The 15,273-nt window shown below is 33.9% G+C and overlaps 2 protein-coding genes across 2 annotated transcripts; both read right to left on the bottom strand.

The window, feature by feature from the left end:
* Positions 1–8,345: 8,345 nt before the first annotated feature.
* Positions 8,346–8,654, bottom strand: LOC134268253 (uncharacterized). Its single transcript, XM_062750444.1, has one exon. It carries the CDS (start codon positions 8,652–8,654, stop codon positions 8,346–8,348), a length of 309 nt encoding a protein of 102 aa, XP_062606428.1.
* A 4,619-nt stretch (positions 8,655–13,273) lies between these two features.
* LOC134268252 (uncharacterized) lies at positions 13,274–13,933 on the bottom strand. The gene has a single exon (XM_062750443.1). The coding sequence runs from the start codon at positions 13,931–13,933 to the stop codon at positions 13,274–13,276; it is 660 nt and encodes a 219-aa protein (XP_062606427.1).
* Between the last annotated feature and the right edge of the window lie 1,340 nt (positions 13,934–15,273).

Genomic DNA, 15,273 nt, shown 5'->3' with positions numbered 1-15,273 from the left:
ATTGTAAATTCCATGCTTTTATATTATTTTTTTTCTGTGGACTATTCCGTCTACCTGAATAATACATATATTACTGATGTCGAGTGTGACCGCTTGGCCGGAGATGCTTACCCCTCCAAGGCACCTGATCCTACCTCTGGACAGTATGGGAGTCTGTTTTATGTACTGGTCAAAGATTTATGCGAATTTCACTTAATCACTGGTCCACTTGACCGATGAATATATTTTTTATTTCAAAAACTCCGATTTATTAAAATATAAAATAAGAAAAGCAAAGGTTTTGTGTTCCTTAAACAAGTTGAAAATCACGTCAAATGTCTTGAGCATCATAGCACAAACAATGGTTTCATGTATTCTAATGCTGATATTTGATTTTCTTCACTTGATTGTCTCTCATTTCAGAAACAAACAAAATGTCCCTTGCATCGATACAGAGTCCAAAAGGGCCCCTTAGCCCATAATTTATAAAGCCGAGGAACATGCCGTCTCGATCTATGATGTGAACACAGTCATTGTCATAATCTGCTATAAGGATGTGACTCCGACTGTCTGTTGTGATCCCTTTGGGGTTGAACGGTTTTCTTTTGGGAGAGGGAGTTTGACCCCTGTATATGAATCTCCGTTTTCCAGCTTGGTTGATCACAATTACTGATTTATCATTAAAGTCCACCTCACAAATATCCAAGTTCCCGTTTTCACTGATGCAATTTTGATTATGAACAGGATGTTCATAGATAGAGGTTCTGTCTTTTAGCAGTATGGATTGTTTCTCTGTAGAGCCAGAGTAACGAACAACCTTTAACTTCTCGTCTCTATTATTGTGCATGTTCACTAGAAGATCTCCAGAGGGGGTAGAGCAGACTCCGTAAGGGATCCACTTATGTAGTATTATAGACTCAATGCGTTCATCTTTCATTATGTTTATACTTTTTGCAATTGGATCAGTATACACCAGTTCACCATGTTTTGTCACTGCAATGCCCCCTGGTCGGTTCTTTGACATGGTTCCTACTGTCTGGAGTATTTCCCCCCGTTTGATGCTGAAGAGGTACATTTTATCTTCGGCTCCTCCTGTCCAGAGTTTATCATCATTTAAAATGGCCACAAAGTAAGGACCAAATAAAAATGAAAACTTCATTTTTATGGTGGTGTAAATTTTTGGTTTATCAAGAAACTGTGTAACCATTGGTAGAGTAGCTGCTTCTTGTATGTTTTGTTCTGACTTCATGCCTTGGCCCCTAAGATACAAGGTTGACTCTCTGGGACGTGATTTACCAGAAGGGTAAAGGGGATCGGATTTTCTGTTTTCAAATTTGACCACTTTATGGACAGTATCTTCGTCAGTTGAAATGTGTTCCTCCACACAGGCCCTGCATAGGTTGATGAGGCATGTATTGCAGTGCATCTCTATTACGGATGTCTTGCACACATGGCATCGTATCACATCCTGGGCACTAGTAAGAGGATTCATTGGTATATTTTATCTACATATTAAATTTAAAAAAAAAGGAGCCATTAAACTCTTGATTTCCATTTTGACATAGTGATTTTAATAAAACGAGTTACAAGTTAAATCAATTTTTCATTAATTTTTATTTTAAAAAACTCAATTATTTTTTTTTTGCCACCTGGGTATACTCAGATGACCTATTGCTATCCGTTTTTGTCCGTCGTCGTGCGCCGTGCGTTATTATTTGAACATTTTCAAGTTCTTCTATGCAACCGCTCAACCAATTTCAACCAATTTAAACACAAAGAAAGCTTAAGGGGGAACAAAAATTGTTAATTTCATGGTCCCTGAGGGATGGGGCCAAAACCACTAAAATTAATGTAATCTTCAAAAATATTCTTTTATACCCCTGGGCATTAAGTAGTCAAACTTTTAACACGACTGTAATCAGCATTAGTCTTCTATAAAACTTTTGAAATTCATGGCCCCAGGGTCAGGGATTCTAGTGCTAGGGTTGGACTTAATAGATTGTATAGTGAAAATGCATTTATTCTTTAAAAATCTTCTTCCCTTCTCCTGGGCATTAAATAAAGTAACCAAGTACTAGTCCGAAATATCTGACGTTTTCTTGGCTTTTGAACGATTTTGATATTTTACTTGCTTGGCATGTAAAATATCAAAATCGTGAAAAAGCCGGGAAAACGTCAGATATTTCGGACTAACCTAGTAAATGGTTTTGCTGAATAAGCTGAATTTCTTACGAAATTGAGAATTTCATGGCCCTGGGTCAGGGGTTCTGGTGTTAGGGCGGGGCTCTATTGATTATATAGTGAAAATGCTTAAATTCTTTTAAAGTCTTTTCCTCTGCTCTTGGGTGTTTAACCAATAAACTATGTACATAGTTATGATGAGGAAGGATGCTTCTTCCTAAGTTATGAATTTCAAGGCCCCTGGATCAGGGGTTCTGGTGCTAGGTCGTTGCTCTAATGATTATATCGTGAAAATGCATGGATTCTTTGGAAATCTTTTCCTTTGCTACTGGGTATTATGCCAATGATCTAGGTACATATTTATGATGAAGAAGGTGTGTTTTCCAAAATGGTTCATTTCAGGGCCTCTGGGCTAGGGGTACCGTGGGAGGAGGGGTTACATAGTCAGAAAAAAGTAACTCTTTGAAATCTGCTCTTTGTTATTAATCAACCATTTTTGATGAAATAAAATTTAAAATTTATGATAACATTTCCAAAATTTTGAAATATGAGGCCCCAATGTCAGTGACCCCTGTGGTGTGGGGAGCACAACTGGTTATAATATGGAAATGCATTTTCTCTTTGTTACTCTGATCTACCTCTGGGTATTAAGTAACCAAGGTAGGCATGCTAAGTGTAAAGTTATGATAAACAATGATGCTTCTTTCAAAATTGTATATTTCGTGGCGTTTGATTTAAAACACGAACCAATTTCAATTGTTGGAAAGTTGTTACATGATACTCAGATGACCTATAAGGCCCGTGGGCCTCTTGTTTAGAAAATAACTTCACATTAAACATACCGGTATCAAGTATTTCATGGAATTCGTTACAAATATAGATTTGATGCTTGTAAGACTTCATAGGCGTCGGAACAGGAGGCTAGATGGGGCTTAGCTCCCTCCCCTTTTTTTTGCAATGATAGACATAATATAGGCATTGAAAATTGGGGTTTCTTTTTTTAAGTTGGAATAGTTACCTACACTTTTAATTACCCCCTCCTCTCATTCAATTTGCTTCCGACGCCTGAAAGGACTTGATTTTTTTTTTTGGAAAAGAAACTGTCTTGTTCATCACTTCCATGGGTTTTATGGGTCTGTATAAAATGCCTTGTATCCAAAAAACGACCCTCTTTGTATTTGTTGCCAAAGGTTGTTTAGAATTCTCATTTTTTTAAATGTTAAATTTAGATAAATTACAATGTTAGCGTGTTTTTTTTTAAATATTAAAGAGAAATACCTTAGGTATGCTAAAGCAAATTCCTCAAAAAAATCCACATATAATTTCTCCAAAATGGTTAACAAAAAAAAGGTTACCTTATCAAAATTTTCAATCGAAAATCTCTTGAGCACATGACTAGTACTCTTATGGCTCACTGCGTATTTTAAAGATCTGGGCTTCGTTTTGTGTTTAAATAAGATTTCTGTTGCACAAATTAACGCTGCAGAGTATTTACTTAACATCCATTTCAAATTTTACTTTAAAAGTGTAGGTAAACTTTGTATAAGTCATATTTTCAAAGAAAAAATTGGACATACTTAACATATAATATATTTGGCATTTTATTAAATATTTTTTTTATTTTACTTTTTCTGATCAGAAATTCTACTTGAATATTAATGTCTCTGTGGTTTCATTTTATTTGGATAGATGTTTCTGATCTATGTTCTTGCATTCAAATACGCATTTTTAAGCTTTAGGGACCAAAAATAATAGTATTATGTATATTTAAGTGATGTATCAGTATGTTAACTTTCTACCCAATAAAAGAACAGAAACTTATGAACTTAAATACATGCGACATGTGCAAAGTAAACTCTTTGTGTAAAAAAAAGTCTTAAATAATAGTTTCATATACTGGTAACCTATGCACTTAACAGTATGGTAACACATTTACTTATTATTTTAATTAAATAAAATAAAACAGAATCATAAGTACTTAAATACATGCACATACATACACAAAGTGAATTTTTAAAGACTAAACATTTATTGTCAGTCTATAAGTCAGTCTTATAGGTCATGCAGTTTGAAGATATTACGTTTTATTCTCTTAGCTTCATTCTATCGAATTTTTACAGCTGTTTGCGTTGGATAATTATAAACAAGATATATCTAAATGATATCATTTAGCTGGATCCTGCAGCTATGTCCTTTGGAAAAATAAGATATATTTATATTGTTTTACTTATCTTCCAAACTATCAGATAAAGCTTTTGGTGATACACAATGCATTTAAAACCCCGTGGGCATCCGGGTTAGAATAGGTCCTCAGTACCCCCTTGTTTGTCGTAAAAGGCTGCTAAATGGGACGGTCCTTTGGATGAGACCGTATAAACTGAGCACCCATTCTCAATATAAGGGCACAAATGCCTCTCTGATTTTTTAAAAAATGAAGTTCAAGATAACAATTTTTCTATCAATTACCTTTGAAAGAAAGTATCTGAAGATTTTGTTTCCAGATTTTTTTCATCAAATTATAATACATGGAATAATGACAAGACGATAAAGTAGAGGGTGATTTTGTTCAAAAATGTAGCTTGAAATGTACGTTACTCTTTCTTCAATGTCCAAAAAAATATGTCAAAAAAAATGTAGTCATTAAAATCACAATTGGAATATCTCATCTTAACACCAGCACATCCTACCAACTCTGTCAGCAACATATTTTCGCGGCATACGAACGTGCGTTTAATTTTTCCTTTCAAAAAACAAAGGTTACTTTTTGATCCAGATGTATAAAAACATTTTTTAAATATATGCTTTAAATTCTTCTCTCTGTTTTGTTAAGAGCGATCAGTTTGGAATCTTGTCATTTTTAATAGATACTGGAACCTTACATGTACATGTAGTAAAATTCTATTTTGTAGTTACTGTCTTTTTTAACATATATCCATGCCGATTTAGAAAACTATGTAAATGTAACGTACATTTCAAGATATATTTCTGTTTAATAAAAAGCTTAAAATTCATCTAAAATTCATTTAAAAATTCATCGTTTTGTTTCAGTTTATTCCAAAAAAGATTCTCTATGTAATCACATTGTGTTATATGTCACAATCACCACTATAGAGACACGATTGCCTCAGAATATGAGTAGGTAACGTACATTTCAAGCTTGTAATAATATGTAAATTAGTAATAAGAAAATATTGAAAAAAAAGCAATTATTGACATAAAAATCATATCAATGAAGCGTTTTAAGGCAGCAATATAAGAAATCATAATGTAACAAACGAGGTTATTGTCATCAACTACATGACTGTCACGTCACTTCGGTAACGTTCATTTCACATATTATTGGAGAGTCCCCTCCACCTCAGTTCATTACCATTCTTTTGTGCTGTTTCGCTGAAATTGACACCGGTCGTAGCCTAGTTACTTCTAACTGTGTGCAAGGGTACAGACAAAAAAAATATGAGTCAGATGTATTTTGCTATCATCTAACAAATGTTCGTGTTTGGTCATTGAAACTTAACATAAATCTATTCCGAATATATCCATCGACAGTCTTGTAAACAATTTCATTTAGTATGTTGCAACATCGTTTTTCAAAACACAAGCATACGTGCTTTTCAGCAGATCTGGAAAAATATAACCCAAAGTGCAATGATTCAAACAAAACTGAGTATTCAGTATTTGAAATGTACGTGACCATCCTGTGTTCTGGGTTTATTTGTTTTGTTTCTTTTTCTTTTCATTTTTTTTTTTTTTTTTTTTTTTTTTTTTTACCAATTATAAGCCTATGCATACCTTGTTTTAAATTATCAACAACAATTAATATTGACGAAAAGTCGCATATGAAAAGTAAACAAACTGCAAAAAGGTTGCCAAAGATGAATTTAAGACACTGTGGTAACAGTTTAAAACATTTACGAGGATTGGGGGTGCATTTAGATGGATTTATGTGGCCAGTTGTCAAATGGATTGTAACGTTAATTTTGTTTCGCTCGTGTAAACGCAATTCATTGACTAAATTTAAAAAAATGTCAGTTAGAAATACATAAAATGTACGTTACCATACGTAACGTACATTTCAAATATAAAAATCAATCCTCTTCCACAAGCATACGTTAGACACGCAATATATTGATACTATTTGAACCTGCATATCATAAGAAATGCATCATACAGGTTTCGTATTCAGAAATATATACCAGGTATCAAAATTATATTACATAATAATTGACCTTAATATATTTTTTTCCTCAGCAGAGACGTTTCTTTTCATTAATTTTGGGATTTAGCGGACCTCCAACCTTTGAAACTTTCCTTTGTGTACACATTCGAGTGTGTGAAAGTATTAGAATACATGAAAATTCGTGCGAGATTCACTTAATTCGAATTTCATGGTAACGTACATTTCAGTCACGTACATTTCAAATGATCACTTTTCATGTAAAAAATAATTTTTAATTATGTTAAGCAAGACGTCTTTGCCAGTTTACAGGATACAAGGGGTTGCTTATTCAGAGTCATCTCATATTTTCTACTTAATATGTATTCTTAATGGAAGAATATAGGTAACGTACATTTCTTTCTTATCTCTACGATTGAAAATGTCTTTCATTCCGTAAACATATTTATAAAAGTTGCTCAAGTTGTTCAATTTCATGTTACATTATCTAAGTAGGAGTAATTAATCCTTTGAAATTTCAAATTTAGCCCATCAATAAATAAAGGAGAACAAAACTATCAGGTGTATAATCTTTGTGTTTGCTTGTAATGTGGTTGAAATAGAATTAAGCGACAGGGACATTGCACAATAAAAATTATTTATTATCACAAAGAAAATGTATTTATTGTTATGAAAAGAAATATATATGATACAAGGTTTAACTTATCAGAAAATTTTTACTTGAGAATCAAAACTGTATATTACACAGAGGGGATTCAGAATAATATTTGCCTCGGCGACAGTAACGTACATTTCAAATAGGCTACTATATTTGAATTTGGAACTCCTTAAATACCCTTTCAGATCAATAATTATATGAATTCTTATTCATTGTTATATGACTATTTATAATGTTGATTTAAAAATTACATCAGTGATATTTCTTCTAAATGAAAATGAGGCGACATTATTTGAGCCCTTATATTGAGAATGGGTGTGTGGTATTCATTTTCATTCCTACTTTGATTTGATGTATCCTCCTCTACTCAAAAGACACCATAGAGTGTCTGACACATTTGTTTTTTATTTGAATGTTTCACTGACTAGAAACTATAAATGTTAAGAAAATATGAAGAAAAGGAACAATAATTAAGGACTAAAGTCCATTGAACTATCACAAATTTAAAACAAGTCGAACAAGGACCTACAATAGCATCAGAGGTTGGATCAGATGCCATAGAAGAGTAAGTAACCCCTGTCAGTGTTACAGCCAGCTGCAGTGGGTAACGTTCCTTGTTTATGTAGTTATATTAATTCTGGCTATAACATGCATATGCTTTGTTTTTATCTCTCAGCTCATTCTATACCCAATTTTTTTTTAACTTGAGGCAGGCTACTAACAGATAACTCGATGTTACAAGGATTTCAACAACCTTGATGAAAGTCAGAATTTTGTAAATTCTGTGGTATATTGAACTTGTTAGCAATCGAATTCGGACTGACCTTTCCATACAAATTGTAAATTCCATGTTTTTATGTTATTTTTTTCTGTGGACTATTCCGTCTACCTGAATAATACATATATTACTGATGTCGAGTGTGACCGGTCGACCGGAGAGCTTACCCCTCAAAGGCACCTGATCCTACCTCTGAACAGTCTGGAAGTCTGTTTTATCTACTGGTCAAAGATCTATGCGAACATCACTTAATTACTGGTCCACTTGACCGATGAATATATTTTTATTTCAAAAACTCCGATTTATTAAAATATAAAATAAGAAAAGCAAAGGTTTTGTGTTCCTTAAACAAGTTGAAAATCACGTCAAATGTCTTGAGCATAATAGCATAAACAATGGTTTCATGTATTCTAATGTTGATATTTGATTTTCTTCACTTGATTGTGTCTCATTTCAGAAACAAACAGAATGTCCCTTGCATCGATACAGAGTCCAAATGGGCCCCTTAGCTCATAATTTATAAAGCCGAGGAACATGCCGTCTCGATGTATGATGTGAACACAGTCATTGTCTTAATCTACTATAAGGATTTGACTCCGACTGTCTGTTGTGATCCCTTTGGGGTTGAACGTGTTTCTTTTGGTAGAGGAAGTTTGACCCCTGTATATGAATCTCCGTTTTTCAGCTTGGTTGATCACAATTACTGATTTATCATTAAAGTCCACCACACAAATATCCAAGTTCCCGTTTTCACTGATGCAATTCTGATTATGAACAGGATGTTCATAGATAGAGGTTCTGTCTTTGAGCAGTATGGATTGTTTTTCTGTGGAGTCTGAGTAACGAACAACCTTTAACTTCTCATCTCTATTACTGTGCATGTTAACTAGAAGATCTCCAGAGGGGGTAGAGCAGACTCCGTAGGGTGTCCAGTTTTGTAGGGTTATAGACTCGGTGCCTTCATCTTTCACTATGTTTAATGTTTTAGCAATTGGATCAGTATACACCAGTTCAACATGCTTTGTCACTGCTATGCCTCCTGGTCGGTTCTTTGACGTGGTTTATATTGTCTGGGGTATGTCCCCCTGTTTGATGCTGAAGAGGTACATTTTATCTCCAGCTCCCCCTGCCGAGTTTATCATTATTTATACAGGCAACAAAGCAAGGACCAAATAAAAATGAAAACGTCTTTTTATGGTGGTGTCAATTTTTGGTTTATAAAGAAAGTGTAATTGCTTCTTGTATGCTTCGTTCTGACTTCATGCAACGGTCCCTAAGATACATCGTTGACTCTTTGGGGCGAGATTTACCAGAGGGTTACAGGGGAATAGATTTTCTGTAGTCTTTTTTCATATCTAACCACAATATGGACAGTAGCTTCGTCAGTTGAAATGTGTTGCAGGTGCAGAGTCTCACATACAGCAAATATAATCGCGCTGAGAAAACTTTATATTGCGGGAGAACTTTTAATCTTATGAAACATTATAGACATTGGAATCATAAACGATTCAAATAATATATACACATATCATTTTTGACGCAAATAATGTAGTGTAAATTGTGTTTAACCATGCAGTGTTAACATGTAAAAGGTAATTATGAATAGATCCAGTAAAATATATGAACGGGTGTATAAATGTAAGGCAGTTACTGGATTGCTCCTTACATGCATTCTACTAGCAAGTAATTCTATTGCATAAAACCATACTTAAAACTAATAATTACGTCTTAATCAATTGTCCCAATATTTTTTAACCTTTAGTTGACATAAACAGCCTCATTGATGTAAATCAATAGTAGCTGGTGTCCAAAACAAAGATTTTATCGATTCGCACATAACCATGCAGCAGTGAAAATGTTGTTTATCTTTGGATTTATACTCTTTAAAACTCTATTTATAGTTATTTATCATTTGTTTAAGATGATAAGTTTTAATATATTTCTGTATTTCTATTTATTACTTCCTTTATATTTGAGGTTCACAAGAAAAGTTCTGACATTATCTATTTAAAACACACTCTATGTTTATTCAATTAACAGAATCACGTTAATTTCTCCTGAATCTTTTAATCCAACCCACAGCCTCCCCTCACTGTCCACACTTAATCCACTAAGATTATCTAAACCACAATTGCCTATAAATCTCAGGAACTGTCCGTCCTGATCAAGGATATGTAGACAGTTATTATTTACATCTGTAACAATGATCTGACTCATGGGGTCTGTCACTATTTGCTTAGGTTTAAATGACTTCTCTCTCCTGGCTGATGTTCCATCGTATCGGAATCGGACTCTTCCTGTCTTGAACATCATAATCATGATGTCAGCATTAAGATCAGAGACACAAATATCTCCATTGTTATTTTCTGCTGGATATAATACAATATACCCTTCTTTAAAGATTAGATTTCTATGTTCATCTCTATAAATTTCCTGTTTCAATGTTTTCCCTTGATAACGTAGTATTTTGTTTTGTCGGTAATCATATACAGTATGATCAGTATGTCGCAGTCCCCTGATCTTGTACAGCACAATCCCCATGGTGTCCAGCCATACTGTTCAGAGCCCTTTGGTTGGGTGATCAGTGCCTCTGACCTCCCGTTTCTGACAATGTTCACTGTTTGATTGTTATAATCACTGTACAATGTATATCAGTTCTCCCTGTCTGCATCACAGAGATGTCATTAGGACTGTAATGTTTTTTGGCGGTAAAAGATATTCCTGTAGTGACCCATGTTTTTCAATATGCATAATAACATTGTCATTGCCACTAACCTAGACTTCATTTGTTCCTACACAGGCAACATTATATATATAGGATCAACTCCAGTGTGGGCTATCACTCTGGCTTGGTCTAATAACTCTCTCTAAGATAAATAGGAGACTTCATCTGTCAGACTGGATAATGATGACTGTGTTAAAGTAGCCTTGTATTCTCCTAACTCTATGTTGAGTTCTCTCCCTTGGACTGTATTCGTTTTCAGTAATGGAATTTTGACATCAATATCAGCAGGTATATCTCTGTATTCAGCCAGTTTGGATTTGTAGTTGTTGACATCAGACACTTTATTAGTCTTTAAGATTTCTTTGTTTTGTTCAACAGTTTGCATCATATCTGGTATAAGATTTTTAAACTTGGATTGCTGAGATCTTAGAGAAGTGATATAGTTTTCTCTTGTGGACTTGATCAAGGAGCTAACTTTCTTGAAGATGTTTTCTACTTTTTGGTGCCATAGATTTCTTTGTTTTTCTAATTCTATTTCCAATTCATCAAACTGTGCTGTCGATGGTGAGATATTGCCCGCTATATTGTCCATTTTCTTCTTGTACTTGGGAATAATGATGGATTCAATTTCTTGAGGGTTTTTTTTTCAATGTATTTTTTCTTTTCATGGAAAATATATTGCATGTCTACAACATTGTGTCTTTTATGGGAACTGAAGATGCATTTTAGACAGACTTGGACATGACACTGTTGGTAGTGGGCCTCACATCTCTGGTTGGAGTGAACTTTACACTCAGGAAACGCTGGCTGGATCTTCCTGTTGGTGAAATGAACAATGTCGTGTGTTTGGGACTTGAATTTGTCCACATGTTTACTGACACAGTCCACACATTAACTAACTTGACAGTTGTTACAGAACTGCTGTGAAGGCTTAGGACAAAGGTCACAGGTTATGACCTCCTGACCCCAGTAAGGAGGAGTTGCCATTGTGTTGCTAAGGGTTGGAACTGAAAAAGTAATTTCAAAGATAGGTAAAAATAAAAGTTACACGTAGTAGATTTATATGTATAAAACGATCATTTTAAACACCATCTGCTTTGTTTTTTTTTTAACCACTAAAATTATAGAACATCTGGAATGTTTGAGTCGTTCCTGTACTGTGTAGATTAACACAAGAAACTATTTTTCTGATTTGAATGGGATAACAATGATGAACTTGACTTGAGGATTCTTTTTAACTTTTTGTATTGATAAACTGTTTAGAAAATCTGTATTGACAACCTTTCAAGACTAATTGTTAGGAAAGAAAAAAAAATGCCTTCCCACAATAATATTCACCAGACTGAGAACTACTTTCGATTTGATGTTTATACAAGTTTCCTAATTACCAACAGTGTAACATTTTAGTAAGCATATGCAGTCTTTTTACTCTCTTTGAAATCAGTGATCGATAGAACTATTGAGAAATTTGAATGGCAATTGTCTGACAGAGTTTTTTCTCCTTGTATATACTGGTTATTTGGTTCTATGATTTATAAATCATCATATCTCTTATTCTTAAAAAAAGCTGTGAAAATATGGAAATCAATATGACATCTTACAGATACTATTCAGAGTTCATATTTGTTGGTTTCTGAATTTCATGGTTATAAATTTGTACATTTTCTCCAGTATCACCAGAGGAAATCTCAACCAAACTGTAATCTAAAGTTTTTACTTCGTGCTGTAGGAGAATAATATCTTTGCATATAATAAAGGGCAATGCTTTTTCTCCTATTTAAATTGTTTTATAATGCCTAATTGTTATATTGACTGATTGAGTAATGAAGATATAAATAAAGTTAAAACACTATCCAATTACAAAGAAATTTCCCAGAAATAAATTACTTAAAAGTTTATTGACATGAAAAATCCCCATAATATATCTAATGCATACATTTAAACAATAAAAATAGCTGCTGAAGCTGTAAATCCATGTATAGCTAATACATTTTTCAAATGATAAATAAATTTTACATTTATTACATTTTTACATGTTTTACTTTATATATTAGGTCTATCAAGACCCTTCTTTGTTGGAAATAAACGAACATGGTCCATAATTTTAGCTTTAATATCATAAGTATGGCACGCCAAATTCACAAAAATGAGCTAAACCTAGTTTCACAATTGATAAACTAGGTTTATCGACTGTAAACTATAGTTTACAAACCGTAAACTATAGTTAATGAGTCGTTTAGTTTTCATCTGCATGTAAAATTACATTTAACGGTTGTTAACTATAGTTTACGAATGATAATCTAAGTTTATCTCTCTGTAATAAGCGTTAACAATAGATTTTGTTGATAAACATAGATTCACGTTTGTAAACTATAGTTAAGAGTTGTTAATCATAGTTTCACAAATCGTGAAACTATATTTATCAGATCGTTAACTATACTTAACGGTTTGTAAACTATAGTTTACAAATCGTGAAACTGTATTTATCAGATTATCTATGTTTTGCAATCACAAATGATTGTTTTTGGTGTTAAGTATAATTTATGGTTGTGAAACATAGATTATCGCGTTAACTATAGTTTACATATCTAAAATATAGATTAACATTGTTAACTATAGTTTACAGTACGTAAACTATAGTTTACAACCGATAAACCTATTTTATCGATTGTGAAACTACGATTTTTGTGAATACACAAGCAATGGGTCTCGTGTTGTAATCGTGTTGTAAATTAATGCTGATATTTGATTCTCTTCACTTGGTTGTCTCTCATTTCAGGAACAAACAGATTGTCCCTTGAATCTATACAGAGTCCAAAAGGGCCCCTTAGCCCACAATCTATAAGGCCGAGGAACGTACGTTCCATCCCGATCTATTATGTGAACGCAGTCATTGTCATAATCTGCTATAAGGATTTGACTCCGACTGTCCGTTGTGATCCCTTTGGGGTTGAACGGTTTTCTTTTTGGAGAGGACGTTTGACCCCTGTATATGAATCTCTGTTTTCCAGCTTGGTTTATAACAATTATTGATTTATCATTGAAGTGCACCAGACAGATATCCAAGTTCCTGTTTTCACTAATGCAATTCTTATTATGAACAGGATGTTCATAGATAGAGGTTCTGTCTTTGAGCAGTATGGATTGTTTTTCTGTGGAGCCTGAGTAACGAACAACCTTTAACCTCTTGTCTCTATTACTGTGCATGTTAACTAGAAGATCTCCAGAGGGGGTAGAACGGACTCGGTAAGGTGTCCAGTTTTGTAGTGTAATAGACTCGGTGCCTTCATCTTTCACAATGTTTAAGGTTTTAGCAATTGGATCAGTATACACCAGTTCACCATGCTTTGTCACTGCTATGCCCCCTGGTCTATTCTTTGACGCGGTTCCTACTGTCTGGAGTAATTCCCCCCGTTTGATGCTAAAGAGGTACATTTTATCTTCAGCTCCCCCTGTCCAAATTTTATCATCATTTAGACAGGCCACAAAGTAAGGACCAAATAAAAATGAAAACTTAATTTTTATGGTGGTGTAAATTTTCGGTTTATCAAGAAAGTGTGTAACTACCGTTTGAGTAACTGCTTCTTGTATGCTTTCTTCTGACTTCATGCAGTGGCCTTTTAGATACAAGGCTGACTCCTTGGGACGTGATTTACCAGAAGGGTAAAAGGGAACGAATTAATTTAACCACTTTACGGACAGTACTTAGCTTCGTCAGTTGAAATGTGTTCCCCAACACAGGCCTTGCATATTTTGACGAGGCATGTATTGCAGTGCATCTCTATAACGGTTTTCTTGCACACATGGAACAGTAGCACATCCTGGGCACTAGTACGAGGATTAATTGTTGTATTTACCTACGTATTAAATTTGAAAAAGAGCCTTTAATCTCTAGGTTTACATTTCAATAATACAATTTCTTTAAGAAATGCTATTCTCTGTTCAGATGTACTTTAATGATACAAGTCAAAATTTTTCATGAATTTCCATTTAATTTGAATCTATGGTTTGGCATTTTTAAAAAAAAACTTTCACTTTATATTAAATATTTATAAAGTCTTTCATGGAATTCATTTCAGATATGGATTTGATTAGATGCCTGTAAGGGCCGGTACACAAGGTAAGGCTTACCTTATAAGTCAAGGAACGTAAGTTTTAGCTGTACCGTGTGAACATCCTTAATACATGTTTTTTTCGAGCCTTGCAAGTCTGACTTAGAAGTAGAACACTGCTCTACTTCTTAATACAAGACTTAGCTGACATTTATTTCTTAACCAATGAAAACCATTTACCCAAAGTTCAATCTATTTTAATAAAACCATATATACACTTTGGTAAATTGATGAAACACAAAGTATATTCGAAGAAGATAATGAATATCCGCAAATACTTCAGTTAACTTCCTCTTCTTTGTTAAGAAGTGGAGATGCACTGGTTGGAAAAACTATTTCAAAGTCCTAGCTAGTAATCTATTATTCCGTTTAATAATGCACACTGTTTATGGTTTAAAAACACATGGAATATATGTAAATGTTGTTTATACTAGTAATCTTGTAAGTCTTGCCCTAGCGTGTGGACACGAGAGCTGCACGTCCTGCTAAACGTAATGTTTTAGACTTATAAGGCAAACCTTACCATGTGTACCGGCCCTAAGACCTCATAGGCGTCGGTACAGTGGGCAAGGTGGGGCTCAGATACAAAGATGCAAAGATAGACATAATATAGGCATTGGAAATTAAGGCTTAGTTTTTTTTTAGTTGGATACCCCCCCCTTT

The sequence above is a fragment of the Saccostrea cucullata genome, unplaced genomic scaffold (assembly GCF_032062105.1).
Source record: "Saccostrea cucullata isolate Sc308-1 unplaced genomic scaffold, CSIRO_AGI_Scuc_v1 ctg1110, whole genome shotgun sequence".
Lineage (NCBI taxonomy): Eukaryota > Metazoa > Mollusca > Bivalvia > Ostreida > Ostreidae > Saccostrea > Saccostrea cuccullata.
This window is presented reverse-complemented; position numbering and strand designations above follow the sequence as displayed.